The 20389-nt window shown below is 37.4% G+C and overlaps 2 protein-coding genes and 1 non-coding gene across 3 annotated transcripts in view; 2 read left to right on the top strand and 1 right to left on the bottom strand.

The window, feature by feature from the left end:
- Window positions 1–489, top strand: part of CBG22407 — a gene marked incomplete at both ends in the record, with an annotated part of 1769 nt that extends 1280 nt beyond the window's left edge. Inside the window, 2 exons of the mRNA XM_002635628.1 lie at window positions 59–225; window positions 276–489. Coding sequence (XP_002635674.1) covers window positions 59–225; window positions 276–489 — 381 coding nt within the window. The remainder of the gene's footprint in view (window positions 1–58; window positions 226–275) is intronic.
- A 10858-nt stretch (window positions 490–11347) lies between these two features.
- On the bottom strand, window positions 11348–11420 carry CBG28292. The gene has a single exon. It is a non-coding gene (tRNA).
- A 7510-nt stretch (window positions 11421–18930) lies between these two features.
- CBG22405 overlaps window positions 18931–20389 on the top strand; it is a gene marked incomplete at both ends in the record, with an annotated part of 1936 nt that continues 477 nt past the window's right edge. The window contains one exon of the mRNA XM_045236737.1: window positions 18931–19037. Within this exon, the coding sequence (XP_045100825.1) occupies window positions 18931–19037 (107 nt within the window). The remainder of the gene's footprint in view (window positions 19038–20389) is intronic.

Here is a 20389-nt window from a genome sequence, read left to right as displayed (position 1 = left end):
CGCTCAGATCTTAAGCTATAAAAATTAAGTTAACTAGAAAATATGTTCCAAAATTCAGATTCTCACAAAAATCTCGAAAAACTGCGCAATGAGCAAGAACACCCTAGCCATGCATCGTCAACTATTCAAAGCTCTCGTTATCCAAACCTGCATTCCAATATTTGCTAGCTTTTTACCTACAGTAATCGCATGGTACGCGCCAATTTTTCAGATTAACTTGACATGGTGAGTAGAGAATTTAACTGTTTTAAACTTTTTTTACTCGAAAAATTCAGGTGGAACAACTACATTTGTATCATCGCACTCGCCGCATTTCCATTCATCGACCCTATTGCTGTAATTTGTTTCATTCCGAGCTACAAAAACACAATTCTCGAATGGCTTCGCTTCAAAAAATTTACGTCGACTACAACGCCGTCTACCACAGATGCCGCGTCGACTGTATCCCGAAAACAGACTACAAATAATTCGACAACAAGGAATGAATAACAATTTGATTTTTTCATTTTTATCTTGTCTAACTTTTGGTAATGATTGAGGAATTTTTTATCACAATTTTGATCACATTAGCCCTTCAATGAGTTGAAATTCTGGGACCAGCGTTGGAGGTATAGGGTCGCTACCAGCTGAGCTAAGGTGGCGCAAGCTGCGCGCCAGTTTGCGCGCTGCCGTATGTCCCTCCCCTTATAAAAATGATCCAGAATTTTTCAAGACTTCTGAAAATTTCAGACTATACTGAACAAATATATTAGGTTGGCGGGAAAGTCTTTGTCACTTTTTCAATAGTTTATTTCTCAAAGAAAAAATAACCGAATAATTAATTATATTGTCCATCATTATCAACAACATGTCTCCAACGTTCCCTCAATTTATGGATTCCATTGCGGTAGAATCCAGCCGGGCGTGAGGCAAAGTATTGTTTGAGTGCCGCTTCGACCGCTCCACGGGAATTGAAGCTTCTTCCTTCGAAGGCACGTGTCATATCGCCAAATAACCAATAGTCGGAAGGAGCAAGATCAGGAGAATACGGGGGGTGAGGGAGAACATTCCATCCATATCCCATCAGCTCCTGCTTCACTTGTTTCGAAACATGTGGGCGAGCGTTATCATGTTGATAGTACACTTTCTTGTCTTTCAGGGCCGAACGGTCGACTGCTTTCTTGAGGTTTCGTAGTTGAGTAGTGTAGAGGTCTCCAGTTATTGTTTTGCCCTCGGGCAGAAGTTCCCAGTAGATGGGGCCGTCCACTCCCCACCACACAGAGAGCATAACTTTTTTCGGATGAAGGTCGGGTTTGGGGACATCCTGTGGGCTCTCTCCTTCTCCAACCCACTGGGATTTCCTGTGGTGATTATCGTAGAAGACCCACTTCTCATCTCCGGTTATTAGCCGGTCCAGCCATCGATCGCCCGCGTGGAGAGTGAGAAGGGTAATCGAATCGTCGACTCGGCGGTCAAGGTTGGCTTGAGTCAGGTGATGACGTATGAATCGACCAAAAAGTTTTCTCATTCCAAGAGACTTCAAACCTTCAACGACTGTGCTATGGTGAACTCCGAATGTGACAGCTAGTTCACGGCTAGATTGAAATGGATCCGATTGCAATGCGTGCTTCAGCTTGTCCAAATCCAACTCACGGGGTCTCCCAGAGCGATCCTTTTCATCGAGCGAGAAGTCATCTTTTTCGAAACGATGGAACCAATTGCGAATAGTATTGTAGTGAGGGGCATGTGTGTTGTACACATTCTTCAAGAAAGTTTCCGAATCCTTCATCGTGGTGTGAGATAGGAAGAGGTAAATCAAAACATGTCTGATGTGAATAGCAGTGGGAACAAACATATCGTTTCAATTACAGATGAGGAGCAGGGAAGGAGATGGGGACTTGTTTATATGGAAGGTTCTTATCACCTTGTTATTCACTAGAGTCGATATCATACACAGCCTCCATATACGAGAACAGTGATTAAACAAACAGAGTGACAAAGACTTTCCCGCCAACCTAATAGAGCTTCATTTTGTAATTGACAACTTTTCTGCAAAAATACAACAAAGCGAGATGAGCGGGTTTAAAGTAACATGACTCCCTTTTCAGTGCAAATTTAAGATTAAAATGAAATTCGACGAAAAAGCTGTCCATTACAAAAATGATGCTCTATTTGAGTTTAGTGTAATCTGAAATTTTCAGAAAAATCTAAAAATTCTGAGCCACTTTTTTAGAACTCCAAACTTCTTGATTTTCAATTGAGGAAATCGCGACATTCCATTGCAACCATATAATGAGCCTATATGCATATCCATCCATTTGATTCCAGTTTCCGTATTTTTCAGACTAACTTTGACTCACTCCCCGGCTATCCGTCCAATTGTTCCTCACTTGTTTCCTCTGAAAAAGAAACTAGTTCTCTATTTTCTGTCTTCACTCTTTTTTTGCGGTTTATTCATATTATGAATGCATGGAATAGGGTGACTGACCCCCTTCTATAGTCTTTTTTCATTCATTTTTTACATTCGGTTCAAAGGTTCTTTTTTCAAAGGCTCATATCTCTAAAACTAAAATAGCTAGAAAAAAGTTATCAACTACAATTATGTAGAGAATGGAATTTTACACATTTTGATGCTGTTTTGTGATATCTTGAATTTCTGCTGAGTTACGGACGGTTAAACTAAGGGGAGAGAGGGGGGGGCACAGAGAAGCTCGACTGTCTGTTTGTCTGCGCTCTCTATCTCTCTTGCCTTGGTAGCTATCAAAAAGTTGTCAACTAGCAAAATGTGGCAAAGTTTAAGCTCTATGTAATAATAATTTTCAAAATTCAATTGTACGAATTTTGAGCTGAGATACGGATGTTGAAACTAGTAAGGAAAGAGAGGGGGGCGCAGAGAAGCTCGACTGTCTGCTTCTCTGTGCTCTCTATCTCGCTTGGCTCAATAGATATTAAAAAGTTGTTAACTAACAAAACGTGTAAAATGAGAAGTTCTATATTTTTGTAGTTTACAACTTTTTTCTAGCTCTTTTTCTTTTTGAGATATGGACAATTTTTTCAAACTAAAAGTTTTTTTTTTCAATATTTATTTTCCGTTTAAAAATCATTAATCTGATCACAATCCACTTGACACCATTTTCAATTCAACTCTATTATTATATATTTCTCAAGTGCCTAAGCCTATATACCCATCTCTTATCACATCTTTTGCTCCTCAATATCCCTTCTTCACATTTTTTCTTTCCCCTTCCAAACCGAATGGATTGTTTGTCAATAAAAAATGGGAAGAGGAGTGAAAAAAGAAAGAAAAGGTGTCAGAAAAAATAGATTGAAGACACATGGTGTGTGTGGTTTTTACATGTCATGTTGGTGGTCACTTGGATTCGATTTCTTTGATTTTTTTTTTTGGATTTTGAAGGTCAGTGTTATTGGATGATGTGGTCTTTTTTTTTTGATTAAAAACAAATAAGATTATCATTTGATAAATTTTAATCTGTTTTTCCTTTTTTTTAAATTATATTCAGAAACTCTAATTTTTAGAGATCTCCGTAAAACCTGTAATAGAAGGGCCCCCCAGTCTGTCTAGTTTGAGCTCAGTTATCTCGGCTCCTGTGAAAGATATCGATCGAAAATGTGTCAACTGATAAAATGTTGGTGATATTATGATAAAGAATTTATCAGTGAACAACTTTTTGATAGTTTTAACAGAAACAGAGAAAAATTGTTTTAAAGTTTTTTTTTGAAAATTTTTGAATTTTCGTTTTCTTGTGGCACAAATGGCGGACCGGAGTAAGGAAATTTGGCTCACGTTTTTTAAATATATTTTAATTTTTTAAATTTTTTTGCCAAAATTGTGCAATCACATTCGTACCGAAAATGACATTTCTCAGAAAATAGACAAATTTTCGAATTTTGTTTACAATCAAACTTTTTTATCAATTCTCACATTTCCGCCTATTTTTCTCCAAAAATAGAAATTCAGACATATCCCTTATCCGTTTCTTCAAAGCAGGGGTAGTCATGAAAAAGATATACATAACTTATTTTTCAGCTGATTTACAGTCATTTTTACCATTAGTTTTACCATTGGGTAAGTCTTTTTTGTGGCAGTTTTGTGTTATGTGCTAAATTACCTTCGGGTATTACCTTATCCTTTTTTTTTGGTTTCGAACTGCAAATCTTCAATATTGACTGAAAAAAGTCACTAGAAGAGTACATACAGTATCGGTCAATAAGATATACAAAAACGTAGTTTTGATTTTCGGCCAATTTCAAGTCCGGAGCTTACCTGTCAAGTTTCCCATCACTTTGAAAACTCTGGAGGGTATAATACAGATCTAGATTGAAAACTTTGCATTCACAGAATTTTTGTAAAAATTTTTAGATTTTCAGCTACTTGCCGATTTCTGAAGAACACCTGTTTTTTTCTAGTTTTCCTTACAAAAACGGGACAAATAGGGGAGTGTCCTTCAGGAATCGACAAATAGCGGAAAAACTAGGAATTTTCAGAATATTCTGTGAATGCAAAATTTTCAATCTAGGGTTGTTTTACATACTTGAAAGTTTTAAAAGTGATCGGAAACTTCACAGCCGAGCTCCAGACTTCTGAAAATGGTCAAAATCAGCTGAAAACTACGTTTTTTCTATATCTTATTGACTGACACTGTATGTATTTTTTATTGCAAACTGCAAATCTACAGTATAGACTAAAAATAGTCCCTTTTGTACTTATTACTGTAGCTCAGTCGGTACATCCCATATTTGGCCAGCTAGTTTGATTCGCCCCCCCCCCTTCTTTGAAGGCCAAAACCAAATTTCCGCTTTCCTACTAGTCCGATCCCATCCAACTTCCTCCTTCCACCTCATCAGATCCTCTCACTGCTCCACCCCCCCCCCCCTCCCTAATTTGTCTTCTCTTGCTCCCCCAACTACTACTACTATTCACTTATCTCCATCGTCTTTTCTATTTTCCCATTCTCTAAATACATACCTTATGTTGTCTTCTCGTCTTCATTTTCCAGAGCATTCTCAAAGACACACACTCTCCCCCCAAATTATTCCGCTTCTTCTATTTTTTTTCTTTGTTCATTTCTTCCTCTTTTTTGTGCATCGCTGGAATGACTAATCTCGTCAAAGTCTCTTTTTTCTGGTGCAGGTTTTCTTAAAAAATTGTGTATAGAAATGCAGCCCCAAAAACCCTAAAAAAGTCGTTTTATTGCTCATTTTTATTGCTCATCTTATATGGCTTATGGTTCCCCTTGTATTGTTTCTTTTTGTTCTTTTCATTTGAGTTTCTGGGAAAAAGACGTCCAAAGTCTTTGACCTTTTTCCTTCTGGGACATCTTTTTAACCCATTACTCTTAATTACGCACTAATTAGGCACTGGGTACATCAGGCGGCCGAGCACAACTTTTGCTCATTTCAAGGCTCTTGGACTTTTCAGCGCAGAGAACATTGACAAATTGGAATTTTTTTTAATTCTAAAAATTGATTCTTCTCCCCTAACTCCATCGTATAGTGGCGTCAGAAGTCAGTGAGAGGGGGTGGGCGTAAATTGGCCGAAATTATATTTTCAATGCACAAGCACTTGACTGTGATCTTGAATTGGCTGAAATTTTGTTTGTGTACAATTTGGTGAGACCCTCACATGTTCAGATTTTGTGTCAGTGTTATCGAATTGTAGCCCGTGGCAAAGCTAGGGCAAGTTAGGGCAAGTGAGAGCAAGCTAGGGCAAGCTAGGACAAGTTAGGCAAGTTATGGCAAAGCTAAGGCAAGTTGATGCAAACCAAAGGCAAGTTCTTGCTCTAGCTTGCGCCAACTTGCTCTAATTTGCCCAAATTTGCCGTAACTTGCTCTAACTTGCTCTAACTTACCTTAACTTGCCTTAGCTTGCCCTAACTAGCCTTAAATTGCCCAAACTTGCGCCAACTTGCCCAATTTTGCCCTAACTTGCTATAGCTTGCCCTAGCTTTCTCTAGCTCGCTCTAGCTTGCCCTAGCTCGCCTTAGCTTGCCCTAGGTTGCCTCAACTTGCCAAAGCTTTGCGCTAACTTGCGCTAACTTGCCCTAACTTGCCTTAAATTGCCTAAACTTGCGCCAACTTACCCTAACTTGCTCTAACTTGCCCTAACTAGCCCTAATTAGCCTGCCCTAACTTGCCGTCACTTGCCTTAGCTCGCCTTAGCTTGCCATAGGTTGCCTTAACTTGCCATAGCTTTGCGCTAACTTGCCCTAAATAGCCCTAGTTTGCCTTTCCTAACTTGCCGTAACTTGCCCTAAGTTGCCCTGATTTAGCCTAACTTGCGCTAGCTCGCTCTAGCTTGCCCTAGCTCGCCTTAGCTTGCCCTAGGTTGCCTTAACTTGTCATAGCTTTGCGCTAACTTGCCCTAACTTTCCCCAACTTTTCCTAACTTGCTCCAGCTTGCCCTAGCTGTGCAAAACCGACCCATCATTCCAGGTCATGATGCACCTACTTCGTTTAAACGTCGTTTAACGCTTTCTAATTTTACCACCACTCATTAAGTTAATCCCACCAAGTGTGAAGAGCAATTTTACGTCACACACATCATTCAAAAATTGAATACTCTTCCTTCAGTGTGTATGTGTCACTCTTCTTTTTTTCCAGCAAACAGATACACTTCTCTTCTTCTTCGGTGTTTTTTTTCCATATTTTCTTCTTCTTCTTCTCCTTCAACGCCAACGCTTCACAATAGTTGGCTCTCGGTCGAAAACGACATCTAATTGACATATTCGCATCTTCTTCCCCTTCTTCTTCTTTTTCTGAAAACTTCTTCTTCTTCTTACTGCTCCACACCAACTTTCTTTCCCGCCCGTTTTTTTGGCACAACCACTTTTTGGGTACTAATTTTTCACTATATTTGGGTGTGCTCTGCTCCGAACTTTTGCTCTTAACAGAAGAAAATTTTGGAAGACAGAACTTGCAGAAAAGTTTTGCAAATTTCATTCAGTTCATTAATTGAGTTAGGGAAATAAATGACGGAACTATAAAAACCTAGGGCTTCCTGGTTTTGAAAAAAGGAGTACTTGGAAATTCCTTTTTGAACTTTTCTTTGTAAGATTGCTAATCTTAAGTTTAGTTCGAGCAAGCCAGAGCCAGCTAGAGCTAGCTAGAGCAAGATAAAGCGAGATAGAGCAAGCTAAAGCAATCTCGAGCAAGCTAGAGCAATCTGGGGCATGCTAGAGTAAGATAGGGCAAGCTAGAGCCAGCTAGAGCAATCTAAGGCAAACTTAATATACTGAACAAAAATAGAGCTGCATTTTTGTAGTTGTTAACTTTTTTGTACAAATTAACCCTAGTGAGATATGCCGCTTGGAAGTGATCTATCTGATCTACCGTATTCTACCTTCCGCCCGATACCTACACTTTGAGCTCAATTATCTCAGTTCCTATAAGATATATCAAAAACTGATCAACGAATAAATTATTTAACATAATATCACCTATAGTTTATCAGTCGACAAATTTTTGATATCTCGTATAGTAACCGAGATAAATCGACTCAATGTTGAATGTTGGAGAGAGGGGGTCATCCTATCAGTGTTTGCGATATACCGCTTGGAAGTGACCTAGCTTGAAATTCTAGAACATTTTAGTTAAAAATTATGTCCGAAAAACTATTCAGTGTTTCAATGAAGTACGTGCCATGCTTCAAAAATTTTCGGGTCCCATGAACTTTTTCCCATGATTCCAGAAATTTTTATTTTTCCCACACAGTTTCCCCAATATTCCCCAGGATCCAAAACTCCTCATTCTTACATCGTCTCCGCCTTCTTCATATTCTTATTCTTCTCAGTTTTCCAAGAATTATGCTAATTTCAGATTGAATGGCTCCTCTCCATCTCATTTCTACACAATACACACACTCGACTGCTTTCTTTTGAGACGGACGAGTCAAAAGTTTTTTCTTCATTTTTTTTCCTATTTTCCAATTTCGTTGTCATGAATAGCAAATCGAATTGATTGTTACTTTAGAAACGGTCTATTGAGTCGCTTGGGCAGAGAGCGCAGACAAGGAGACACTCTCGTTTCTCTGCTCTCTCTCACTAGGTGCCAACTTTGGCCGCTTGTATCTCGTTTAGTTTTAAAGATATCAAAAAGTTGTAAACTAAGAAAATGTGTGAAACTTTATTCTCTATATTTTTGTAGTTGACAATTTTTCAATAACTATCACTCCAAAAGAGATAGAATGCGCAGACAAGGAGCCACTCTCGTTTCTCGCACTTCGTTATGCTAACTTTGCGCGCTTGTATCTCATTTAGTTTTGAAGATAACAAAAAGTTGTCAACTATCCAATAGTGTAAAATTTTGTGCTTCACATTTTTGTAGTTAGTAAATATCTATAGCGTTTATGGCTCGAGAGATAACCGCATTTTTCCTATGCACATAGTTCGGTGGCACTATTTTGAGCACATTTAGAACTTTGCCAGCTAACAAGCTGTGTAGCGTTTTATAACCTACAACCTTGTAGATAAAATTTCAGTTCTTCAAATTAAAGCAACTGGGAGAGTGCAGGCAGTTAGACACTCTTGTTTCTCTGCGCTCTCTCACATGTGCCAACGATCTCGTTTTTCTCTTGTTGTTTCAACTTTGCGCGCTTGTATCTCACTTAGTTTTGAAGATAACAAAACGTTGTAAATTAAGAAAATGTGTAAAATTTTGTGTTCTATATTTTTATAATTAACGAAGTTTTAATAGCTTTTATGACTCAGGAGATATGCTCACTTTTCCGATGCATATAGTTCGGTGGCACTATTTCTACACCATTTCGCAGACTCACCTGTAGCTCCTCTAGTTTTGAACCTACAAAAATTCTGTAAATGAACAAAATTTTCAAAATTTTGATCTCTTAATATCAAACAGCTCTGTTATTTTCCAAAATCTCTCTTATTCTCCTCCTACACCCACTTCCTGAATGAATGTCCCCTCATATAAAATGACGGGTGAATGAAGAAGAAGCGGATGGAAGATCGAGAAAAGATGGGAATATAAAATTTTTATATTCCCAGTGCCTTATATCGCTCGTAAACTTTTTTTTCTCGCCCGCTACCGGTAGCGCGGGAGGTTCATCAGAAAAAAAACCAAAGAAAATTTTTTTTGGTTTGAAAGAGATATATAGGGTTTGCTTTAAAAGGGCGGGGCGCATAGGAAAGCAGAACATTCTGGGTGTGTTAGGAGAAAGAGAAGAAAAAAAAGAAATAGGAAACGAGAGAAGTGATATAGTCAATTCAGCCGGCGCTACACGGACAAAGTATTCCTAGTTCTAGGTTTGCGAAAATTTGGTTTGGAGCGGAACTAAAAAACAAAGGAAATTATGCCCGGATGTTTTGGGTAAGTCTTTTTTGTGGAAGTTTTGTGTATTGTGCTAAATAAACTTCGGGTATTATCTTATCCTTTTTTTTTTGGTTCCGAATTGCAAATCTACAGTATGGACTGAAAAAAAGTCACTGGAAGTGTACATACAGTACCGGTCAATATGATACACAAAACCGTGTTTTTGATTTTCGGCCAATTTCAGGAGTCCGGAGCTTGCCTGTCGAGTTTCCAACCACTTTGAGAATTTGAGAAAGTGTAAAACAGACCTAGATTAGAAACTCTGCATTTTCAGAATTTTTAGAAAATTGCTTGTTTTCCAGATATTCGCCGATTTCTGAAAGACACCCCTTTTTGTCCAGAAAACTTGAAAAAAGGAATGTCTTTCAGAAATTGGCAAAAAGCTGAAAAACTAGGAATTTTCAGAAAATTTTAAAAATGCGAAGTTGTCAACCTAGGTCTGTATTACACCCTCCAAAGTTTTCACAATGATTGGACACTTGGCAGCCGAGCTCCAGGCTCCTGAAAATGACCGAAAATGAACTCAAAAATACTCTTTTGTGGTACGGTATGCTTTTTTTGTTGTTCCGAGCTGCAAATCTTCAGTTTTGACTGAAAAAAGTCACTAGAAGAGTACATACAGTACCGGTCAATAAGGTATACAAAAACGTGATTTTGATTTTCGGCCAATTTCAGGACTCTGGAGCTCGGCTGTCAAGTGTTGCCCATTTCTGAAGGACACCCTTTTTTGGACGTAAAAACAGGTGTCTTTCAGAAATCAGCAAATAGCTGAAAAACTAGGAAATTTCAAAAAATTCTAAAAATGCAACGTTGTCAATCTAGGTCTGTTTTACATCCTCAGAAATTTTCAAAGTGATCGGATACTTGACAGTCGAGTTCCAGAATTCTGAAAATGGTTAAAATGGCCGAGAATCAACTGAACGTTTTTGTATATCTTGTTGACCGGTACTGTATGCCTTTTTTCTGGTGCTGAACTGCAAATCTACAGTATAAGCCGAAAATGGTCCCGTTTGTTTTAACTTTAAGTACTAATCAGTTCGGTCGGGGGCGCAGCTACCGTAGCTCAGGTGGTAGCGGGGCGGCACCTCCAATGTTAGGCCCACAAGTTCAACTCTTCTGGGGGCTTTTATGGTCCATATTTCGCATACTTGCAAAATCAGGGCGCGGCCCGGGTTCTTTAAATTAAAAAAAAAACATTTTGAAATTTCAAATTTTTCAAATTTTTTTGTGAAAAAACTATGAAAAAAAGTTTAATACTTGACAGAAAAATCGTCCATTTTTTCAGTCGACCCCGAAATTTTTTTTTGAAAAGACAGGAAAAATCTTGCAACGGCTCGGCCCGGCCCGGCCCATTGCAAGTATGATATTTTGAGATCATTTTTGCTACAGTAAAATTTTCCTACTTTGGCTCCATTGACAGATGTTTGTATTTTCAGCCACATCCACCAATCTGTAGTACTAAAATGTGGTATAAATCCGATATCTCTACAAATCTGAAATTCTGAAAATTTTTCAGCTGCCCTTCTCTTTCCCAGGGTACAAAGTCTCACACGCAAAACAACTTCTATACGACTCTCTCCGCTCATTCATTTCCTCTTCTATCTGAAAATTGAGCCAATTATCGCTTCACGAGCATTGAGCGTCGTTCTCAAGTCCCTTGTGTTAAACAGAATTGGCCAAACTTATACATAATGTGTACGAATGAAATGGGAAGACGACTTGAAATATTTTTAGATTTTGACATAAAAGAGAAAAAACGAGTAGGAGGAGGAGCACAAACACACACGAGCAACGAAAAAACATGCTCATTAAAAAAAAGAAAGAGAGAGAGAGAAAAACAAAACATCTGAAATTTATATGCATACTTCGTTATTGCTGTTTTTCGTTGGAATCGTATTTTTTTTCTCTACTTTTCTCTCCTGGGCTTTGAAACAAAAATTTTGGCTGAAATTAATATCAGCAAGCTTAGATACCAGACAATTGACATGAAAAATGTAACCAAAATACTTTTAAAAAAGAGAGGTCCTGGCCGGGATCGAACCGACGACCTTCTGCGTGTAAAGCAGACGTGATAACCACTACACCACAGGACCGCTGGTAACTGCGTCTCCCACTAGGCGCCTATCAAACACACTGAATTGAAAGAGACACAGCGGCGCTTTGAGAATACTGTTGACTTAAAAAAAAACTATACAATAAAAAAAGTACAATTTTACAATTTTCATTCGTACAAAATACTTTTTTAGGGTACTGTAGCTGTGAAAATATACAAAAACAGTACGAATTTAGAATTTAAAAAATTGGGTCAAATAGAACTTCGGAAGATCACCACTAATCAATCGATATCTTTTGAACTATTACAGCTAGAGCAAAAGTGTCAACTTACGAAATATAGAAAATCTTATTTTCTATTTTTTTGTGGTTTTAAAGTTGCTGTAATCTTTTTGGTTTCCAAGTTATGCTCCTTTAAAGAAGGGTGTACATTTTGATCCGTCACCTAGTAGTGGTAAACCTGTCTCGCCAACTATGGTAATATTAAAGTTTTGGAATGGGTTAAAGTGTGAAATTCAATTTTCTACACTTTTGTAGTTTACGATTTTTAGGTATCTCAATTCGTGACTGAGCTATGCGCCTTTAAACACTTCTTGGAGACTTGGTGATAGGGATAACTTCCAACGCTTGTAAGTTGGTCAGTTCAAACAGTATTAAAATTTAGTTAACTAACAAAAAAAGAAGCAGTTCATGTTTTATATTTACACCTTTACACCTTTTAAACCTTTTTCATCTCCTCATTCGTTTTTGAGATATGCGCCTTTAAAGGTGGGGGACAGGAGATTTTTCGTAGTTTTTTTGTAGCTAGAGTATGCATTCTACCGTCACGGTGTACAACGCTTAATGTCACTCTGCGTACAGCTGTCGTTCTCGCATTTATGTATGCAATCGGGCAGCGGATTTCTCTTTGCCCGCGTGGCTCAGTCGGTAGCGGCGCCGCACCCTCAATCACCGCCCTCACAAGTTCAACTCCTCGAGGGGCATCTTTGAACGGAATTTCGAGAACATTATTTTTTTTCATGTCCCCCCACCTTTAAAGAAAGAAATGTTCACTTTTGATAGAAATATCTTCAAACGCCTGTAACTCGGTTAGTTTAAACGTTATAAAAATTTGACCAACAAACAAAAGATGAAAAAGTTTATGGTCTACATTTTTGTAATTTACAACTTTTTGATCCCTCAATTCGTTCCGGAGTTATGCGCCTTTAAAGAAGCGACCGTTAGGTACCGATTATGTTGTGCCACTTTTGCGCGTTTGTATCTCATTTAGTTTTGAAGATAACGAAAAGTTGTAAACTAAGAAAATATTTAAAATTATTTGCTCTACGTTTTGGCAATTAGTGAATATTTATAGCATTTATGGCTCAAGAGATATGCGCATGTTTCCAATGCATGTAGTTCGGTGGCGCAATTTTTACACCATTTCGCAGCCTCACCAGTGTAGCTCTTCTAGTTTTGAAGTTGTTGTAGAAACGCGATAAACTAGCAAAATGTAGAAACTTTCATCCTCCACACTTTCCATATAGTTGGGAGAGTGCAGAGACAGGTAGACATTCTCATTTCTCTGCCCCCCCCCCCCCCACCCCCTGTCTATCTTCATCTACTCCTCTTTGCTATACCGCATAACCCCAAATTTGCCGGCGTCGCATAATTCTAATTCCTTCCGCTTTGCTGAATACCAATCTGCCCCCCCCCCCCCTTATTTTTGCTATTCCTCACCACACTCCCGACGAAGAGCCGATGCGCCGGTGCTCTTCGTTTTCTTGTTCATCGGAAGCCCTCTTCCTCATTTATTCACATTAAATGATGCAGATAGAGTGAGAGAGAGAAAGAGAAAGAGATTAGAGAAAACATGGGTGGATGAAGCTTGAAGAGCAACAAAACCGGAAAAATAACAATTCATTATCCAGGATCCCCTTCATAGGCGGGCTTCCATATTTTTTTTCAGCATCATTTTTTGGTTCATTCCTAAAAATATGATTTTCTGAAAAATCCCATGAATTTTGAGTACATTTCCACTTGTGAGAGAATGTACTGGATTTTCTAGGATTTCCAGGACGTGCTAGTCCTTTGAAACAGCACTCAAGTGTAGGTACCGATATCTGGAACAGTATGACGAATTCCTATTTTCCTGGAACTTTGCAAAAGATAAAGATTTTGCTGGGACTCAAAACTACAGAAATAATCCATATTAAAGGTGGGGGGACAGGAGATTTTACGGGGGATTTTTGGGGCCAGAGTATGCATTCTACCGTGACGGTGTACAACGCTTAACGCCACTCTGCGTACAGCTGTCGTCCTCGCCTTTATGTATGCAATCGGGCGACCGCTTTCTCTTTGCCCGTGTAGCTCAGTCGGTAGCGGCGCCGCACCCTCAATCCTCGGACCACACGTTCAACTCCTCGAGGGGCATATTTAAACGAAATTTCGAGAACATTATTTTTTTCATGTCCCCCCACCTTTAAGTTTTTTTTTGTAATTCACATCTTTTTGACAATTCTCAGAAATTAAGACATATCAATTTCAAGCGCTTCTATCTCCTCTAGTTCAAACGTAAGCAAATTGTTGTCAGTTATGAAAATGTGTCAAATTTTCCGCTTTATATTTTAATAATTTATAAAATTTTAATAGCTGTTATGGCTCAGGAGTTATGCTCACTTTTCCGATGCATATAGCTCGGTGGCACTATTTTGAGAACATTAAGAACTTTGTCAGCTAACAAGCTCTGTAGCGTTTTATAACTTACAATCTTGTAGCTACTGTTTTAGTTTTTTAAGTTAATGCAACTGGGAGAGTGCAGACAGTTAGACACATTTTTTGTTAGTTGATAACTTTTTGTTATCTTTATTCGCTGTTGAAATACGAGCGGCTAAACTGAAGGGATAGAAAGATAGGGGGAGGGCGCAGAGAAACTAGACTGTCTGCTTCTCTGCGCTCTCTTGGCGAGATAGCTAACAAAGAGTTGTCAACTATCAAAATGTGTAAAAATTGATTTTCTACGTTTTTGTAGTTTACAATGTTTTTCCAAATTTTTTAGTTTTTGAGATATACAGTCGTTTTTCATGGCTTATATAATTATAAACCAGGTCTTTGCAGGCCTCTGCCATAGTTTCTTTTAGAATCAATATTTTTGGACCAGCTGAATTAGATATGATAGAACTCAACATGCACTACAAAATTATACAGTTTGAAAAGCTGTATCTTGTCTATGAACAAAGTTACAGGCAAGACAAACCCGATCCGGCACGACCAGACCAAGCTCGGTCACTTTATGGGTTGTAACTTGGCTCATAGACAAGCTACAGTTTACCAAATTCTATAAGGGCTCGTGATGGCCCGGTCAACAGTCGATTAAAGGTGCACATGAGAAAGGTGCGATTACTGTACCTCAAGGATTTTCTAGTCTACTTTGATTGCATATATTGGAACTCTAACCTAAACTATCCGTTCTTTTTACCCCCAAATTTCTTTCCTAAACCAAATTTCCTTCCTTTTCCTCCCCAAAAAATTCTGAACATATTCAAAAACATCTTCTCCTCCTTCCAGCCCATGGTCCCACAAGAAAACTAAAATAGTGTTCCAATTTAAGAGACCCTCCTCCTTCTTCTTCTTTTTGCCACATTCTTGCTGACGACGACTGCTTATGCCTCCCTTTTTGAAGAGTAAAGATGAATCTGAAGATGTTGGAAAAAAGGGGGGAGCAAAAAAGAAGAGAAAGAAAGAGAGAGAGAGAGAGAGAGAGAGAGAGATTTGCCCTCCCTCCTCCCGCCTTTTTCCCCCAAAAAGCATGTCAGTGTAGTCAGATTAGTGAAGTGCTCTTCTTCTTCTATTGTGTTGCTCCTCCTCACGAGAAAAGTTTTTTTTTCCATTTTTTCCATATTTTTCTTATTAGTTCAGCTGGAAAATCTTGTTATTTTGGAATACTACGTTCTGAAAAATCTACAATGTTCAGATTTTAGGGTTGGCGGGAATCAAATTTTCGATGGATTTTCATTTTGATGGCCTAGGAATTCCATTTGGAAAATTCCGAAAATCTCGACGAATTTCCCAGAAACTCCCACATTCTGCACTTTTATGAAAACTTCAGTCCTAATTGGGAAATATGAAGAAAATAGATTTTTAGGATTTCCAAAAATAGATATTTTCAGAAAATATCAAAATTCAACTTTTTGGAAATTTATGTTTTTAAGGTTATAGTGAAAAAGGAGCTTTTCCACTTCTCTAGTTTTTGATTCCGGTTTTTAGGACTTTTTGAATTTTTGGAATTTTCTCAAATCCAGATTTTTTTCTACTGTAACTATTCTTTACCAATCTCAGGATCTCAGAATCTCAGAATCTCAGAATCTCAGAATCTCAGAATCTCAGAATCTCAGAATCTCAGAATCTCAGAATCTCAGAATCTCAGAATCTCAGAATCTCAGAATCTCAGAATTTCAGAATCTCAGAATTTCAATATTTCAGAATCTTAGAAACTCAGAATCTCAGAATCTCAGAATCTCAGAATCTCAGAATCTCAGAATCTTAGAATCTCAGAATCTTAGAATCTTAGAATCTCAGAATCTCAGAATCTCAGAATCTCAGAATTTCAATATTTCAGAATCTCAGAATTTCAGAATCTCAGAATCTCAGAATCTCAGAATCTCAGAATCTCAGAATCTCAGAATCTCAGAATCTCAGAATCTCAGAATTTCAGAATCTCAGAATTTCAATATTTCAGAATCTTAGAAACTCAGAATCTCAGAATCTCAGAATCTCAGAATCTCAGAATCTCAGAATCTTAGAATCTCAGAATCTTAGAATCTTAGAATCTCAGAATCTCAGAATCTCAGAATCTCAGAATTTCAATATTTCAGAATCTCAGAATTTCAGAATCTCAGAATCTCAGAATCTCAGAATCTCAGAATCTCAGAATCTCAGAATCTCAGAATCTCAGAATCTCAGAATCTCAGAATCTCAGAATCTCAGAATCTCAGAATCTCAGAATCTCAGAATCTCAGAATCTCAGAATCTCAGAATCTCAGAATCTCAGAATCTCAGAATTTCAGAATCTCAGAATTTCAATATTTCAGAATCTTAGAAACTCAGAATCTCAGAATCTCAGAATCTCAGAATCTCAGAATCTCAGAATCTTAGAATCTCAGAATCTTAGAATCTTAGAATTTCAATATTTCAGAATCTTAGAAACTCAGAATCTCAGAATCTCAGAATCTCAGAATCTCAGAATCTCAGAATCTTAGAATCTCAGAATCTTAGAATCTCAGAATCTCAGAATCTCAGAATCTCAGAATCTCAGAATCTCAGAATCTCAGAATCTCAGAATCTCAGAATCTCAGAATCTCAGAATCTCAGAATCTCAGAATCTCAGAATCTCAGAATCTTAGAATCTCAGAATCTCAGAATCTCAGAATCTTAGAATCTCAGAATCTCAGAATATCAGAATCTCAGAATTTCAATATTTCAGAATCTCAGAATTTCAGAATCTCAGAATCTTAGAATCTCAGAATCTCAGAATCTCAGAATCTCAGAATCTCAGAATCTCAGAATCTCAGAATCTCAGAATCTCAGAATCTCAGAATCTCAGAATCTTAGAATCTCAGAATCTCAGAATCTTAGAATCTCAGAATCTTAGAATCTTAGAATTTCAATATTTCAGAATCTTAGAAACTCAGAATCTCAGAATCTCAGAATCTCCGAATTTCAAAACCTCAGAATCTCAGAATCTCAGAATCTCCGAATTTCAAAACCTCAGAATCTCAAAAATTATATATTTCTGAAATTTTTTTCCATCTTTTCCATCTTTTTCCGCTCATTTTTTTTCTAATGATGTGGTGAAACAGAGCTCTTATTCTTTCTTCTGTCCCATTTATAAACAATCTTTTGCTTATTCTTCCTGTTTTCTAAATTTTTCAAACTTTCCGAAATTCCAAACCCCGCGAATTTTTGAAATTCCCTTTTTATCCTAAATTTCTGATATGTTCCCCGGTCCCCAGTTTCCTCTCATTGCTCATCATTAGTTATTACACTACATGACAACATAATCATTATCGAATTATGAGTAATCACCAATCAGAATGATGTGTATTCCTTTTTTTTCTGAATGTAGGCGTTATGTGTTTTGGAAAAAATGTACATTTGTAAATTTTTGCAAAAAAATATGAGAGCCGTAACCATGGGGATGGGAAAAATGACGTAGAAAAGGATGGAAGTGGAATTTTCGGCCATTTTTTGGGATTTTTGAAATTTATGGAGTCTGAGAATCTTAGAATACCAGAATTTCAGAATCTCAGATTCTCAGAAATCAGAACCTCAAAATCCAAAAATTCTAGAATTCCGGAATCTAAAAAGCTTGTTGAGTTCTATCGTATCTATTTAAGTTGGTCCTAAAATATGACGTAACTTTTCAACTTTTGTTACGTTCATATATTTCAAGAACTCCTGTGTATATCCCTTGGGTGTCCTTTTTCTCTCTCTCTCTCTCTCTCTCTCTCTCTCTCTCTCTCTCCATCCGCCCCCACACAAAAATATCTCTACCAACTCTCTCATCCCAACACACTATTTCCCACTTATTTTGCGACATTGGCTCTCAAAAACAGCGACGACCGACTAGCTTCTTCTTCTTCTTCACGTCTTCTGAATTTTTTTCCCTCTCTCTAAAATTTCCACGTTATATCCATCCAGCCAGCGCCCGTCCCTCACCCCATCTATCCTCCATACATCTCCTTTTTCTCAGCTTCTTCTTCTTATAAATCCCCCCACGTCTTCTTCTTTTTCGAATAAAAAAAGAAGAAGAAAAAGAAGAAAACCGATTGCCCCAACAAAAAGACACAAAACTCTCCGTCCTACTACTACTAACTAGACAGAAGAAGAAGAACAAAAAATTGTTGTTTTACTTTTTTTTTTTTTTGAAAAAAAAATACCAAAAAAAATTTTCTTCTTTTCATATTTGTTTGTTTTATAGCCTTGGCTTTATTGTAAGTTTTCTCAAAATGTTCAAATTTTCAAAAAAAATTTCAAAAACCTGAAAATTCTGATTTTCAGCCAAAAATGATCGCTGCTATCGTTCGTCTCTGCTCACGGTATACCAAAAATCGTGGCCTAGGTTTTTCTGTAGTGGCCTAGTTTTGCGTTTCTAGGCCACCTCACATTTTTTCTATACGCACCGTTCCGTTTTGTTTAAATGTCCGTTCTTTTTCTCTATGGCCTAACTTTCCCAAATTGGAAAATGTTTGGCCACCAATCATGGCCTAGCTTTTCTATACAGTGCCTGTTAGGTCATGACCTAACTTTTCAAAAAAATAAAACAAGGTCACGTGGCCTAGATTACTATTCTTCCATCTATCCATTGTCCCATGTCCCCATGGCCTAACTTTTGGAAAGCTAGGCCACGTGGCCTAACTTTTTGAAAAGTTCGGCCAACACTTTTTCTTCCTCTTCCACCTCTACTACACCATCCTCAATTTTCAAATGTTCCTATTTTTTTTTTGTAAATTCACATCTATCCCAAATTTTCCCAATTATTTTTTTTTTCTTCAATTTTCCGAATTTTTCAGAATGGCGGTGTTCAAAAAGTTGCGTAAGAACAAGGACAAAAGTTTGCCATTGCCAGAGCCGGAAGCTGTCAAACCGCTGGATAAGAGAGTCGGAATTGAGTCGTACAGGTACCTTTTTTTTTTACAAAAACATTGTTTTTGAAAATTGGGATTTCTAGTTCAAAATTTTGTAATTTCGAAGCCAGACCGGAATTCCAAACATTCCTCAAATTCCAGAAAAATTGAACATTGGATTTTTAGTTTCCAGCTCGAAGGGAGCAAGTCTAGAACTCAAATAGAGAGTAAATATGAGAGCAAATTGGGAAAAATCATTTGTTACATATAATTTCTAGGAATTCTAAAAAAATTTAAAAATAAAAAAAAGTCCTGAAATTCTAGAAAGTTTTTCTGAGATTCTGAGATTTTGAGATTCTGAGATTCTGAGATTCTGAGATTCTGAGATTCTGAGATTCTGAGATTCTGAGATTCTGAGATTCTGAGATTCTGAGATTCTGAGATTCTGAGATTCTGAGATTCTGAGATTCTGAGATTCTGAGATTCTGAGATTCTGAGATTCTGAGATTCTGAGATTCTGAGATTCTGAGATTCTGAGATTCTGAGATTCTGAGATTCTGAGATTCTGAGATTCTGAGATTCTGAGATTCTGAGATTCTGAGATTCTGAGATTCTGAGATTCTCTGAGTTTCTAAGATTCTGAGATATTGAGATTCTAAGATTCTAAGATTCTGAGATTCTAAGATTCTGAGATTCTGAGATTCTAAGATTCTGAGATTCTGAGATTCTGAGATTCTGAGATTCTGAGATTCTGAGATTCTGAGATTCTGAGATTCTGAGATTCTGAGATTCTGAGATTCTAAGATTCTGAGATTCTGAAATTCTGAGATTCTGAAATATTGAAATTCTGAGATTCTGATATTCTGAGATTCTGAGATTCTAAGATTCTGAGATTCTGAGATTCTGAGATTCTAAGATTCTGAGATTCTGAGATTCTGAGATTCTGAGATTCTGAGATTCTGAGATTCTGAGATTCTGAGATTCTGAGATTCTGAGATTCTGAGATTCTAAGATTCTGAGATTCTGAAATTCTGAGATTCTGAAATATTGAAATTCTGAGATTCTGAGATTCTGAGATTCTGAGATTCTAAGATTCTGAGATTCTGAGATTCTGAGATTCTAAGATTCTGAGATTCTGAGATTCTGAGATTCTGAGATTCTGAGATTCTGAGATTCTGAGATTCTGAGATTCTGAGATTCTGAGATTCTGAGATTCTGAGATTCTGAGATTAAGAGATTCTGAGATTCTGAAATTCTGAGATTCTGAAATATTGAAATTCTGAGATTCTGAGATTCTGAGATTCTGAGATTCTGAGATTCTAAGATTCTGAGATTCTAAGATTCTGAGATTCTGAGATTCTGAGATTCTGAGATTCTGAGATTCTGAGTTTCTAAGATTCTGAAAT

Source organism: Caenorhabditis briggsae (assembly GCF_000004555.2).
Source record: "Caenorhabditis briggsae complete genome, chrV, whole genome shotgun sequence".
NCBI classification, from domain to species: domain Eukaryota; kingdom Metazoa; phylum Nematoda; class Chromadorea; order Rhabditida; family Rhabditidae; genus Caenorhabditis; species Caenorhabditis briggsae.
The sequence above is the reverse complement of the archived record's forward strand: the minus strand, read 5'-3'. Positions and strand labels throughout refer to the sequence as shown.